This window comes from Canis lupus, chromosome 23 (genome assembly GCF_003254725.2).
Source record: "Canis lupus dingo isolate Sandy chromosome 23, ASM325472v2, whole genome shotgun sequence".
Classification (NCBI taxonomy): Eukaryota; Metazoa; Chordata; class Mammalia; order Carnivora; family Canidae; genus Canis; species Canis lupus.
This window is the reverse complement of record NC_064265.1, coordinates 50,569,519-50,581,704: the sequence shown is the minus strand read 5'-3', so window position 1 is coordinate 50,581,704 and position 12,186 is coordinate 50,569,519. Positions and strand designations below refer to the sequence as shown.

Sequence of the window (12,186 nt, the reverse complement as noted above, 5' to 3'; positions counted from 1 at the left end):
TTATCTTATGGTCCTAAGGTAAGAAGTCCTAAAATCAAGACCTCACAAGGGCTGCGTTCCTTCTGGTAGTTCCAGGAGAAAATCTGTTTCCCTGTCTTTTCTAGCTTTTAGAGACCACTGGCATTCCTTGGCTTGTGCCCCCTTCTTTTATCTTCAAGTCACAACATTCCAAACATTGCTTCTACCTTCCCAACTACTTTTGTGACTCTGATGCTGTTGTTTTCCTCTTAGAAGTACCTTTGGAATTATATTGGGCCTGCCTGAATAATCCAGGGTAATCTCCGTTTCTTAAAATCATTAATTTAATCACATGGGCAAAGTTCCTTTTTTCATATAGAGCAATATACTCATAGATTTCAGGGATTAGGACATGAGAATCTTTGAAGACCATCAAAGTTGTCCACCACAACTGGCCTTCCTTGTGCCTTGAACTTGGTCATCAAGTTCAAACAGCCTTCCTCATGTCGTCAACTTTGCAAAACATCATTAACACTCTACCACTGTAGCTGGCATTCCTGGTTACCTTCTAGACAGGCACTACAGCTTTCTTCCTGGCCGTCAGAGCCCCATTATCATCTGCTCTCAGGATAAATCCTACTTGTCTAAACTAATTGTGGTAGTCTTGTTAGCCTGGCCAGTGATTCAGTTAGGAGAGGGTATGTGAAAGGTTCCAGCCAAAGAGCTGTAAAGACAGGGCTGTTCTGGTGGCTTCTGGGGCATTTTTCCTCACTTCTAAGGAAACACCAGAAAAACAGGCCCTTCCTGTATCTGGGGTGGTTACATCTGGATGTGGTACTACCTCGTGATCACAAGGGACTTAGTAGTTCTTTCATAACTCAGTTTTCTAAAAATGGATACTCTGCCCATTTTCTGTTTTGAGATGTCCTTACATAGGGCACGAAGCACCAATTTTATAAACTGAAACAAAAGCATCAGCATATCTGTAACTGTAGAGTGATTTCCTCCAGCCAACTTGTTTGATGGACTTTAGTGAGGTGGTGTTTCTCACTCCAGCTCCAATCTACTCTGACTCTTGTCGTTTCTCAGCATTTACATTATACATTATGTTAAAAATGTAATTAATAAAAATACCACAAAACATGTTAATAGTAAATGGGAATGTTCCTTGTATATATAGAAAATTCTGTGCCAATTTATCAAGTGAAAATCAAGTCATGTCACAACCAATGAGCCCTATTCCTTTTCCTCAGTATGCTTACTTCTGTGGTTAGCTTCTCTCCTAACTTGCCAGGAGGACTGTGCTCCATATGCTGAGTCCTGGTGGGTCCACAGATTCCCTTTTAGTTTAGTCACGTACCAGCCCTACTCCTCCATTCCTTGAATGTGCCTTTGTCACTTACTGAGATCCAAGAAGCCAAAGTCACAGTAGCTGTGGCCTGATTAGGTTGCCCTCCACATGAGACGTCCATATGGCCAAAGCCCTCCCTCATGTTACTAGAGGGTGGGGAACAATGATTTGGGGTGGGGGAGTGGAGCAATCGCCATCTTGCCTCTCTCTTTCATGCTTATTCTCATCCAGAAAGTCACTTCCTGGGCCCAGTGAGTTATTCAAGGGCCCTCCCCCTCGGTCCACTCATTCCTTCAACCTCAGCCATCATCGTACACAGACGGCCCAACTATTGTATTTACTGTACTATTCGCCACAGTGTTGTAAAGCTTGAATATTTGCCTTTTTGTTTTTCAAAAACAAATTATTTTGCTACAAATAATTCGAGTATACGTTAATTTGGTGGGGCATTTTTGGAACTTGTTCTTCCTTGTGCTGTTAAGAATTTTATTAAACACATTGTACTGAGGAGTAGTCCGTAGTCAACACAACATTTGGTTGCTAAGCATTCTAAATATTTATATTTCTTATGAAGTCCATTCTTCCAAAATATACGAACCGAAAACCAGAGCTACCAGATTACATATCACAAAGTAAAAAAATTTATTTTTCAAAGATTACACAAATTCTATTTTAGTGTTATAATTATAGATATATGAGATTTATACCATAAAGTAATTTTTGAAACTTCTGAAGTAAATTCATTTCTAACAGCAAGAGTGGTCTGGGTATTTTACAAGGGCATTTTCTTATCACTTGTTTTCCAATATTATTCTTTTACACTTATATAAAGCATAAGTACTCCAGCATTTCAAAGATACTCAATGATACTTCTTCAAAGATACTCTCTTTTTGAACTTAAAATTTGTAATTTTAAGAAACAACTTCAAAGTTGTTTCTTCTGGGTGAATAATAAAGAGACAATGTTAAGAGAAAAAAAAAATCAGAGAGTATTTCACATTAAGTTACATTTGAATAACCAGGGGGAAGTTTTAATATATGAGTAGGTTAAGTTTCTTATTGAGGGAAGGGAACATTTCATGTATTTAAAAATATTTACAGGTCCTTTCATAAACAATATAGGCCAGAAAAGTGCCTGAGAAAAGCAGATCACACTCACACAACTAAATCACCGCCAAAAGAAGCATAGAGAACACATGGTAGGGGTAGGGGAGGTCCTTCCGAAATCTTACAGGGTGTCCAATGTTTACCACCTCACCTGAGCTTTTCTTTACAGTTGTCGATCTCGGTCACTGCCTTCTGAAGTTTTAGCCCAAGTGCCTCTGCTTGACATTGTAAATCTGAAATGACACAATATATTCATCTGATTAGTACATTCAAAATGTCCAGATATTTTCATAGCGTAAGTCATACTCTTTTAGAATTGCCACTCCGCTCCTGAAGCACACTACAGCTGTTTACTACTCCACTTTGCCTGGATATGCAGCTCATCTCTTCTGAAACTCCATAAAATTAATGGTTTTTGACAGATCCAATTTATTGGCCGCTTTCCGCCCCCAACATCTTGCTAATTTTCAAACAGCTAATAGGCTACATTTTACTAATATTTTAAAAGGAAATTTGTGTAGCTGACACATGTATGAATTTCTGATCATGCGGCTCACCTCTGAAACACCTGACTGTCCGAGCTCACGCTTGTGGCCTGGAACCAAGAAGTATCACTGAGGCCTCCTCGTAGAAATGAATTAGACAAACCATGTGCAAGGCTCCCAGTAAAGAATTTGTTAACTCTGGGTAGCATCTAATAGGCATTTTAATGACTTTCAAAGCCAAGAAAATATAAGCAGGAAATTGGCTTCCATAGCCTGGGGAATTCAAGCAGTGTTTGAGAAAGATTATTCAAGCAGCCGTGTCTAATATGTGTACGGATGCAGAACTGAAACGAAAGCAGAAAAGAACAAATGGCTTGAATGAAGTGGGTCCTGCCATTGGCCTGTGCGTGGGAATTATGATCTGAAACCCCACTACAATGACAGGCCTTCTTGCCACTCTTTTTGAGAGAAAGGTAGAAAACAAACTTACACAGATGGACTAACTGGTTTCTATGGAGAAAATAACTGAACATGCTGGAACTATAAAATTTCTATGTTACACCTGCTCTGATATATTTTAAAAACATATTTTTAATAGTAAACTTTAAAATCTTTATGCATCCATACAAATATATAACATTTCTATACATATTGTCAATCTGCCTTCATAACTTTGTTTTATGAAGAAGAGCCAGTTCCTTTAAATTAGAAAACAAAACAAAAATCAGGAAACAAAATCAGTCTAAATGAATGTTTTAGTTAGAATTTGCCAGACATTACTATGAATCTTCATGTCTATCCAGTACTTTCACATATATTCATTCATTTTATCTCTCAAACTTCTATCTAGGTACAAATAGCTTCACTTTTCAGATGAGGAAAAGTAAAGGAGATCCTCTCTGATTCTCCTGCCTGGTACCTTACGATATACTTTTTAGCTTTATTTATTTATATGTTTTGGGTTTTTTTTTTTTTTTTTTTTTTTTGAGAGAAGGAGAGAGGCAGAGAAAGAGAGAATCTTAACCGGGCTCCTGCATAGCGTGGAGCCCAAAGCGGGGCTTGAACTCACAACCCTGAGATCATGACCTGAGCAGAAAACAAGAGTCAGTCGCTTAACCTACTGAGCCACCCAGGGGCTCCTTGCCTAATATCTTAATGAATTAATGCATTAATAGCCAACAGTTTAACTGACTGAAGGTTTTTAACTCAGCTGAAGGGAACAATTTGAGAGAATGGCCCCTCAAAGTACAAGTCAATAAGGACTTAACTGATAGATAGTATCTGTAGGGTACATTTCCCCCAGTTATCGAGTGACATCAGTGTAAGAGGGAAAAGATAACAAACATACAGATAATTTATTTTTCAGTGCAACTTTCTGAAACAAAGCAAGCTCTTATGAATGTTGCACAATGGATGGCTTTGTCATTAAGTTCATCTAGTCTTGCAGAGGGGTTCTATTCCCACAGGCACAGCCAAAAGACTTCAATCCATCCTCTGAAGAATAAGGAGGGAAGGCGGTTAGTGTTTATTAATGGTACACTCTGTGGCACTGTGTAAAATGCTTTCTCCTGTATCATTTCATATTGTCAGAACTACCATGAAAAACAGATGCACATTTTATTTTTACTAGTGAAGATTTCAAAGATCTGAGTAATTAACTTATCAAAGGACACAAAACTAGTTAGAAGTGATCCCGTGATTCAAATTCAGATTGGACTCATCCCGAAGTCCTTATCTTTCTAACTCTCCTACATGTGCTCTCAAAACATAAAAGCTACACGGGGAAGTATTTGTCCATGAAAGTATGGTTGGCGTAGCTATAGATCTGTTTAACATACCTAAGAGTCTTTGGAGACTTATACTTAAGATAAATGAAAAGCATTATTTTACATAAAATATGTAGTAAATTAGCAGCTGGTTTAGATTTAATTTTTGAAAGTTTAAAAACTAATATAATTAATGAGAGATAGTAAGACAAATATGGGATCATTGTGACCAACTTTATGAGACTGGCTTCAGAGAGAACAATTATGCCTTCTTATTAATGTCCCTTGGTGCTTTTGTCAGAACATAATCTTAAACTGGATGAAGCATTAGTCTGAGCCTATGTGATAAATTTCAAGTTATCACTTCTAGATACAGTTATTGTTAAGAGGAAGAACGGATTACCTTGAAAACAAATTCTAAATAGTTGGTCCTTGATATGTGAATTTTATGCAATTAATTCTCAATTACCCGATGATTAGTAGAATAGTAGATAGTAAAAATGGCAGTTAATTAAAACCCCATTTTTATAGCATTGGAAGGCGTTCTTGTTTTTTTGTTTTTGTTTTTGTTTTTTATTTGAGAGAGAGAGAGAACACGAGAGAGCACCAGAGAGCGCAGGGGAGAGGCGCAGAGGGAGAGGGAAACAGAGAAGTGGAGCAGATTCCCCACTGAGCCCGGAGCCCAAGGTGGGCCTCAACACAGCACTGGGGCTCACAAGCCTGAGATCTCAGCTGAGCCGAAATCAAAGAGTCGGAGGTTTAACCAAATGAGCCACCCAGGCACCCTGCTTTGGAAAGTATTCTTTTCTAGAATTTACTAGGTTTAGGAAAATAAACTACACAGTCATGATGCACTCAAGAAAGGAAAAGCAATGACACTTCCCGGTATTATTCTCTCTGCATAACCACCTAAACCTCCCTTTCTCCTTGATTCAAGATAAGCATAGATAGCTTAGGCTAATTCACAGTGTCCGATGAGAGAAGAAGCCACTTCCTTCAGGAAAAAAAAAAAATTTAAAGATCTTTTATTTATTCATGAGAGATACACACACACACAGAGGCAGAGACCCAGGCAGAGGGAGAAGCAGGCTCCATGCAGGGAGCCCGTCGCAGGACTCGATCTCAGGGCCCTGGGGTCACGCCCTGGGCTGAAGGCAGGCGCTAAACCGCTGAGCCCCCCAGGGATCCCCACTTCCTTCAGAAAACTGACTATGAATTTAGTACCTCTGAGTCAAAATAGGGAAAGGAAATAAATGTTTTACTCTACAACACAGAAACCACTGACGGCTGCCACGTGAAGTAAACAGAAACAGAAAATACAAGTAATGTCAACAAAGAAATCACTTTACATAAACAGAGAAGATACTACTTAGAACTGAGAAGAAAAAAAGATTCATTATGATTAATCCATAATGTAAACTGACCAGTAGTGTATAATTAAGCCTTAAGACATTTCCGTGGCTGTTTCTTTGTTGTTGTTGTTGTTTTTACTTTTAATGTTTACATTTTCTCTAATAAAGAAGTGCTAAGAATTGTTTTAAAAATACACAGAACATATCTTTTCTGTTCTGAATAAGGAGGAGGCATGCTATTGGTTTATTATTGGTTCTGGGAGACTAGCTGGGTTGTTTTGTTTTTGGAAGCAGAGTGCCCAGTTTCTGTCCTTAATAGAGGAGCACAGTTAGGATAAGCACCAGAGAGATTAAGCCACCTGCACAAGACAGCTCCTTCAGTTCCTGAGGCAAGGAGTTCTTAAATAAGTGTATTGTTCTGTGCAGTCCTTCTCTATAGTTAAATAAATTCAACTTCAATTTTCTGTCATTCAGCATGACATTGGATTATGAGGCAAAAGGCCCTAACTGCCTACAAAAAGAAAGGAAGCATTGGCTTTAAACACCATGCAGATGTAAGGCGGAACCCATGGAAACAATCCAAAATTTACAACAGCAAATTCTACTATGATGTGACTGCGTTCTTTACAGATATTAAATAAGAAGCAAATGATTTTAAATGAACAAGACAAAAAAGAGCTCTTAGGCTCTCTTCATACGAAGCCAGCTGCTTGCTGGATAGCATTACACAGGCATCAGATTGGGGGTAATTAGTCATTTAAGGGAATACTGCTATTCCGAAAGGTTTCTAGAAACTGCAAATACAAAAGGTATTCATAGTTAGCTATTTTATAGAATGATTAAAAAAAAAACCTTATAGTCACTTGGAGAATATATTTAGTATAACATTCGAGAGAACAATAAATAGAACCTTTATAGTGGAAAATGTATTTCAACCTTAAAGCTTTCTGGATAAACAGCAACCCGCCCCCCCCCAAAAAAAAAAATCTGGTTCAAAGTGGGAGGAGGCTGATGGTCAGTTCAAGAGAAGGAAAGAATCAGCAAGTAGAAAAATTGGCCCCTAGAGACCCCAATCCAGGGAGATTTTTAAAAATGACACACTGAAGGCTGTATGCTTTCTTAAATGGTAGAGATCACTGAGGAAGAGGCTAAACAAAAGTTCACAGTTGCTAACACACGCCTGTGACAGGGTGACATAAAGGTGCAGCGCATGACCTCTGGAGCCCTACTGCCTCATTTTGAAATTCCAGCCCCGCTTCTATGAGTTGTGTGATTTAGGTGCTTTCGTTTCCTTATCTACAAAATGGTTACTGCAGCACAGGATTGAGAACTAAGAGACTTAAACGTAGGTAGAGGGAAGAGAGTCAGGCCCATGGTGAGTCCTCCCTGCTAGCTCTTATCAGTGGTGGCCTTAGTGAGGCCACCTGGCTTTCACCCCCTCTCTGAATCCCATTGCTTTTCACCTTAACGACCTTGTTCTTGCAGTTGGGCCAGGTGTCACCTTTTAGGGGGGAGGGCAAAAATGTTGGCTTTTAGCCACATATTTTTCTTTAACCATATACAGAGCAACTATGGCCATATGTTGAAATTCGTCAAATATGGGTGATGGATTTGCCTACATTGGTTATAGTATTCTCTGTATTTGTCTGTATTTGACATTTCTTACAGAAATATTGTTCGCGGGGCAGGGGGTTCTTGCTTGCACAGTCAAAGATGATGATAGTGTGCTCTTTATTAAGGAGTCTAATCAACTTGGTTCTGTATATTCGAGGTACACAAGATAACGAGGGTGAGAGAACTTGGTGTGGAAGTGGGGGATGAGATTGAAACTTCAAGACAACACGATTCTGTGAGTAGATAGCTGGAGGGTATATAGTAACAAGGAAGGTGGTTAACTTCATTATTAGATATTGGGCCATATTATTTGGATTTGGGAATGACCTATTCTAGAGAGAAACATCCTAGAGTGTTTGTGAATTTGATGCACGCTTTCTAATTTGCTTATGTGTGAAAAAATAGTACTTTTTGCAGGTGTTTTTTAAAACTACACAAGTGGTGTTAAGCTATGCATCTCATTTTAATTCTTACTTGTCTTCACTATACATTATTTTTGAGACCTACCCGTGTAGCCATATATAGATAGGATTAATTCCTCTTGGACTCTCATATTTCATCTAATGTGTGTACATGACACATTTTACTGATCTAGTCCTATAGTGATGGAACCTAGATGTTTGAAACTCTGTGTCACCACACATAATTTTGTGACAAAAGCTTTTTACCTATTTTCTTGTGTACTTATAGGGGAATTTTAATGCCACGTGGTTCCAGGCACCAGCGGACACTTCCATCTCACTAAATGAAGGTTCCTGCTTTCCTAATATTTTTCAGAAAAAGCAATTTACTGTTGTTTTTTTTTTGTTGTTGTTGTTTTGTCTTTTGCCAATCTATAAGGTGCAAAATAGTGTCTTATTGTTGGTTTAATCTGCAGTTTTCTGCTTACTATTTTTTTTTAAGATTTTATTTATTTATTCATGAGAGACACAGAAAAAGAGGCAGAGATACAGGCAGAGGGAGAAGCAGGCTCCATGCAGGGAGCCCAATGTAGGACTCAATCCCGGGACCCAGGGGTCACGGACTGAGCCAAAGGCAGATGCTCAACCACTGAGCCACCCAGGCGTCCCTCTCTGCTTGAGAGAGGGCTATTGAAGCCGATCACCTCATTTTATACTTTTTAGTCTTTCCTGTCTCTCTTTTCATGATTTGCCTTTTTTTCCCCAGTCTCTTTTCTATCTACTCCAATCAAACTTTCCTCTTTACTAGTCCACAGGAAGAGCTATTTTTTCTCTTTTTTAAAGATTTTATTTAAATTCAAGTGAGTTAATATATACTATATTATTAGTTTCTGGAGTAGAATTCAGTGATTCATCAGTTGTGTACAACGCCCAGTGCTCATTACATCACGTGCCCTCCTTAACGTCCATCACCCAGGTACCCCATCCCCTCCCACCACCTCCCCTCCAGCGACCCTCAATTTGTTCTCTGTAGTCAAGAGTCTGTTAAGGTTTGCCTCCCTGTTTTTATTTTCTTTTTCCTTCCCTTCCCCTATGTTCATCTGAAATAGCTCTTTTTATAGTTGTGAATGACATGCTATCCTGGCAATTCCAAAATTCAATTCTCTGTTCTTGTAGAAGTCAACCTTTTAGCAGCATTTGACACAATTGTTTACTTCCTCTTTGAAACACTCCTCTTGTCTCTATTATACTATACTCTCTGGTTTTTTCCCACTTCTTGGCTATTGTTTCTCGGTCTCCGTTGAGGATTCTTATTCTTTAGATACGCTCTAAATGTCAGGAAGCACCAGGGTTCAGTTTGTAGCCCTTTACCTGCATTTTATCTCTAGTGGATCTTACCTAGGCTCATGGCTTTGAATAGCATTTATATAAAGGTGTCTTCCATCATCATTATCATCATCAAAACTAATAAGGGTTGATAGAGTACTTACTCTACCAGGTACTACATTCTACATGTATTACACTAGTTTAATCTTCCCAATGTAAACTAACTAGATTTTAAGTTCCATAAGAGCAGAAACCTTATCTGTTATATTCATAGCATCTGAGACATGGAAGGTACTCAAAAAATAATTGCGGAGTGAATAAATGAAATGTTGTAGAGAGTAGAAATAAGAATGCCAGCAAACAGATATTTAAATTTATGTATCTAAGGTTAAAAGACATGGGACAGAAAGAGTTGTGCAGTTTTCATTGATAATATCTAATATGTATCTTGGTATTAAAATTCAAAGCTTCTTAAAAATTCAATAGACACTGATAGAGTATCTATTCTGTTATAGTAGGGTCCATGCAAACTGGATTCAGTCTATAAATACCCATAAGATATATTATTCCCTTGTCATTAGAGAAATTATAATCAAGTGCCTCATTTTACCTTCAAGGTGATGAATTATGTTTTAGATAACAAATAAATAACTCCTTTAAACCTAAACCTGCTTTATTTTTCCAATATCTTAAATGATTTAGTTAGGTGGTTAATTATATGGCTGAAATTGTGGGACTTTTGATGAGATATCACTGATGTGAATCAACATAATCAGTATGCTTCATTTAGAGAATATTTATATGTATATATTATTATACCATAATTTGATGAGCTTAGACCTCTACAAAAGTAATGTCTCACTTAAATTTTTTAAAAATTTAAAGCATTAACAGAGGAAACCTTTGCAGATGTAAGAATATATACCAATAATGGAAGAAAGTTCTATAATGAGTATTCAACTATATCAATTGCAAATTAGCATATTTTAACTTCAGCAAACATTTTACAAAGCTCAGATGGTGATATAGCCACTTGGAAAATTCATTTCATTTTAGGGTTTATATTTCAGAGGTTTGATTCACATCTATTTTGAAACAAGTATACTTGAAGTACATTAACATTTTTCCACATAATGCCAGAAAGGACTGAAATAACATTTGGAGATTTTTATACATCAGATGCTAGAACAGGTGTGGATATACAGCTAAAAAGTTGCAATTCAGTCCAGATGTAGTTATATTAAAACCAGAAAATTATTTGGCTAGGTGTGTGTAGGCAGGGGAGAGCAGGAATATGCATTAAAACAAGCTAAGGAGATAATCAGATATTTAAAATTTGGAAATGAGGGACGCCTGGGTGGCTTAGCAGTTGGGCGTCTGCCTTTGGCTCAGGGTGTGATCCCAGAGTTCTGGGACTGAGTCCCACATTGGGCTCCCTGCATGGAGCCTGCTTCTCCCTCTGCCTTTGTCTCTGCCTCTCTCTGTGTCCCTCATGAATAAATAAATAAAATCTTTTAAAAAAATAAAATTTGGAAATGAATTATATTCTAGTATTAAGAATCAAAAATTTACTTCAGAATGTAAAAAAAATAAAAAAAACCAACCTTTAAACCAACCCATTATAACATGAGAATAACTGTGACTTATGGAGGGGCTTATGAAATATTACAAATCATGGATGGATAAGATGAGAGAAGCCTTAAATTCTAATGTTTTTACCCTGATTAAACTGGCAAAAGAAGATAATTCATCATCTACATCATAAGAACAATCCTGATGGATTTAGAAACTTCTGAATATGTTAGAACAGTACTCTGTTTTCTGACAAGTTTGTACACATGCATAAATTTCACAAATCATACATATGTATATTATAATAAGATCTTTCAAAACTGGAAAATACTAGTAATGGATATGGACAGGGACTTACAATGAACAGAGAATTAGCTAAAAATGTGGGATAAAAAGAAAAAATACTTAGGGTTAATAATAAAGGAAATGAATACATGAGAAGTTTAGATCTAAAATATTTAAGATATTTTCAGATAGAGTCACATAATCTTATAAACATCAGTTTCTTTAATGAGTTGGTATGTTGTACAATCAGAATGCTTACAGAGATTCCTGTATGCAAGGCAATTTTATGCAAAACTGTGAAGGAGATGTGGCATCGTCAGCCACACAGAGCTCTGATTCTTCTTGCTACACCCTTTCCCCTTGTTGTGCTGGGATGGCAGTGAAATAGGTGAAGGGCGAGAATTTCTTCAAAAGATTGCTTTCATACTTTGTGCTAATTGCATTTAAAAACTCTACCACACAATTACATAATTCAAAAGTGTCAACAACAAAAAAAACCAAAAACATTTTCTAATTTGAAGACTAAAGATATTACAAGGCAACACTCACAGGTATGTGAAAAGATTTAGCTATGAGGAAGGATATGTATCACAATATCATTTTAACAGAAAAAATAATGAAAACAACTGTTCAAGATTAGGATGCAATTAAATAAATTATGATTCATCCTAAATCAAAATATCATGAATATTTTTGACATGGTAAATTTTCATAAAAGAGGAAATGGGGGATTGGAGATTATAAAACTCTATTATTCCATTCTTATAAAAATATATACTCGAAACAGAGAGCCTAGGAGGATATGCATCAAATGTTTATAACTCTGTGAATGTTGAGATTTCCTAATCAATAGTGAACATGGCTTATTTTGGTAATAGAAAACAAAAGAATCATATTAAAGTAGCCTAAAACATACCCATACACATCTCATAACCCATCACATATCCCATCAGTAGTTCCCATAACCTG

At 37.2% G+C, this 12,186-nt stretch overlaps 1 protein-coding gene across 10 annotated transcripts in view; it reads right to left on the bottom strand.

The window, feature by feature from the left end:
* Positions 1 to 12,186, bottom strand: part of LEKR1 (leucine, glutamate and lysine rich 1) — a 171,813-nt gene that overhangs the window by 57,942 nt on the left and 101,685 nt on the right. For all 10 annotated transcript variants that reach the window (XM_025436133.3, XM_025436137.3, XM_025436135.3 and 7 more), the window contains one exon: positions 2,568 to 2,649. In XM_025436133.3, coding sequence (XP_025291918.1) covers positions 2,568 to 2,649 — 82 coding nt within the window. The remainder of the gene's footprint in view (positions 1 to 2,567; positions 2,650 to 12,186) is intronic.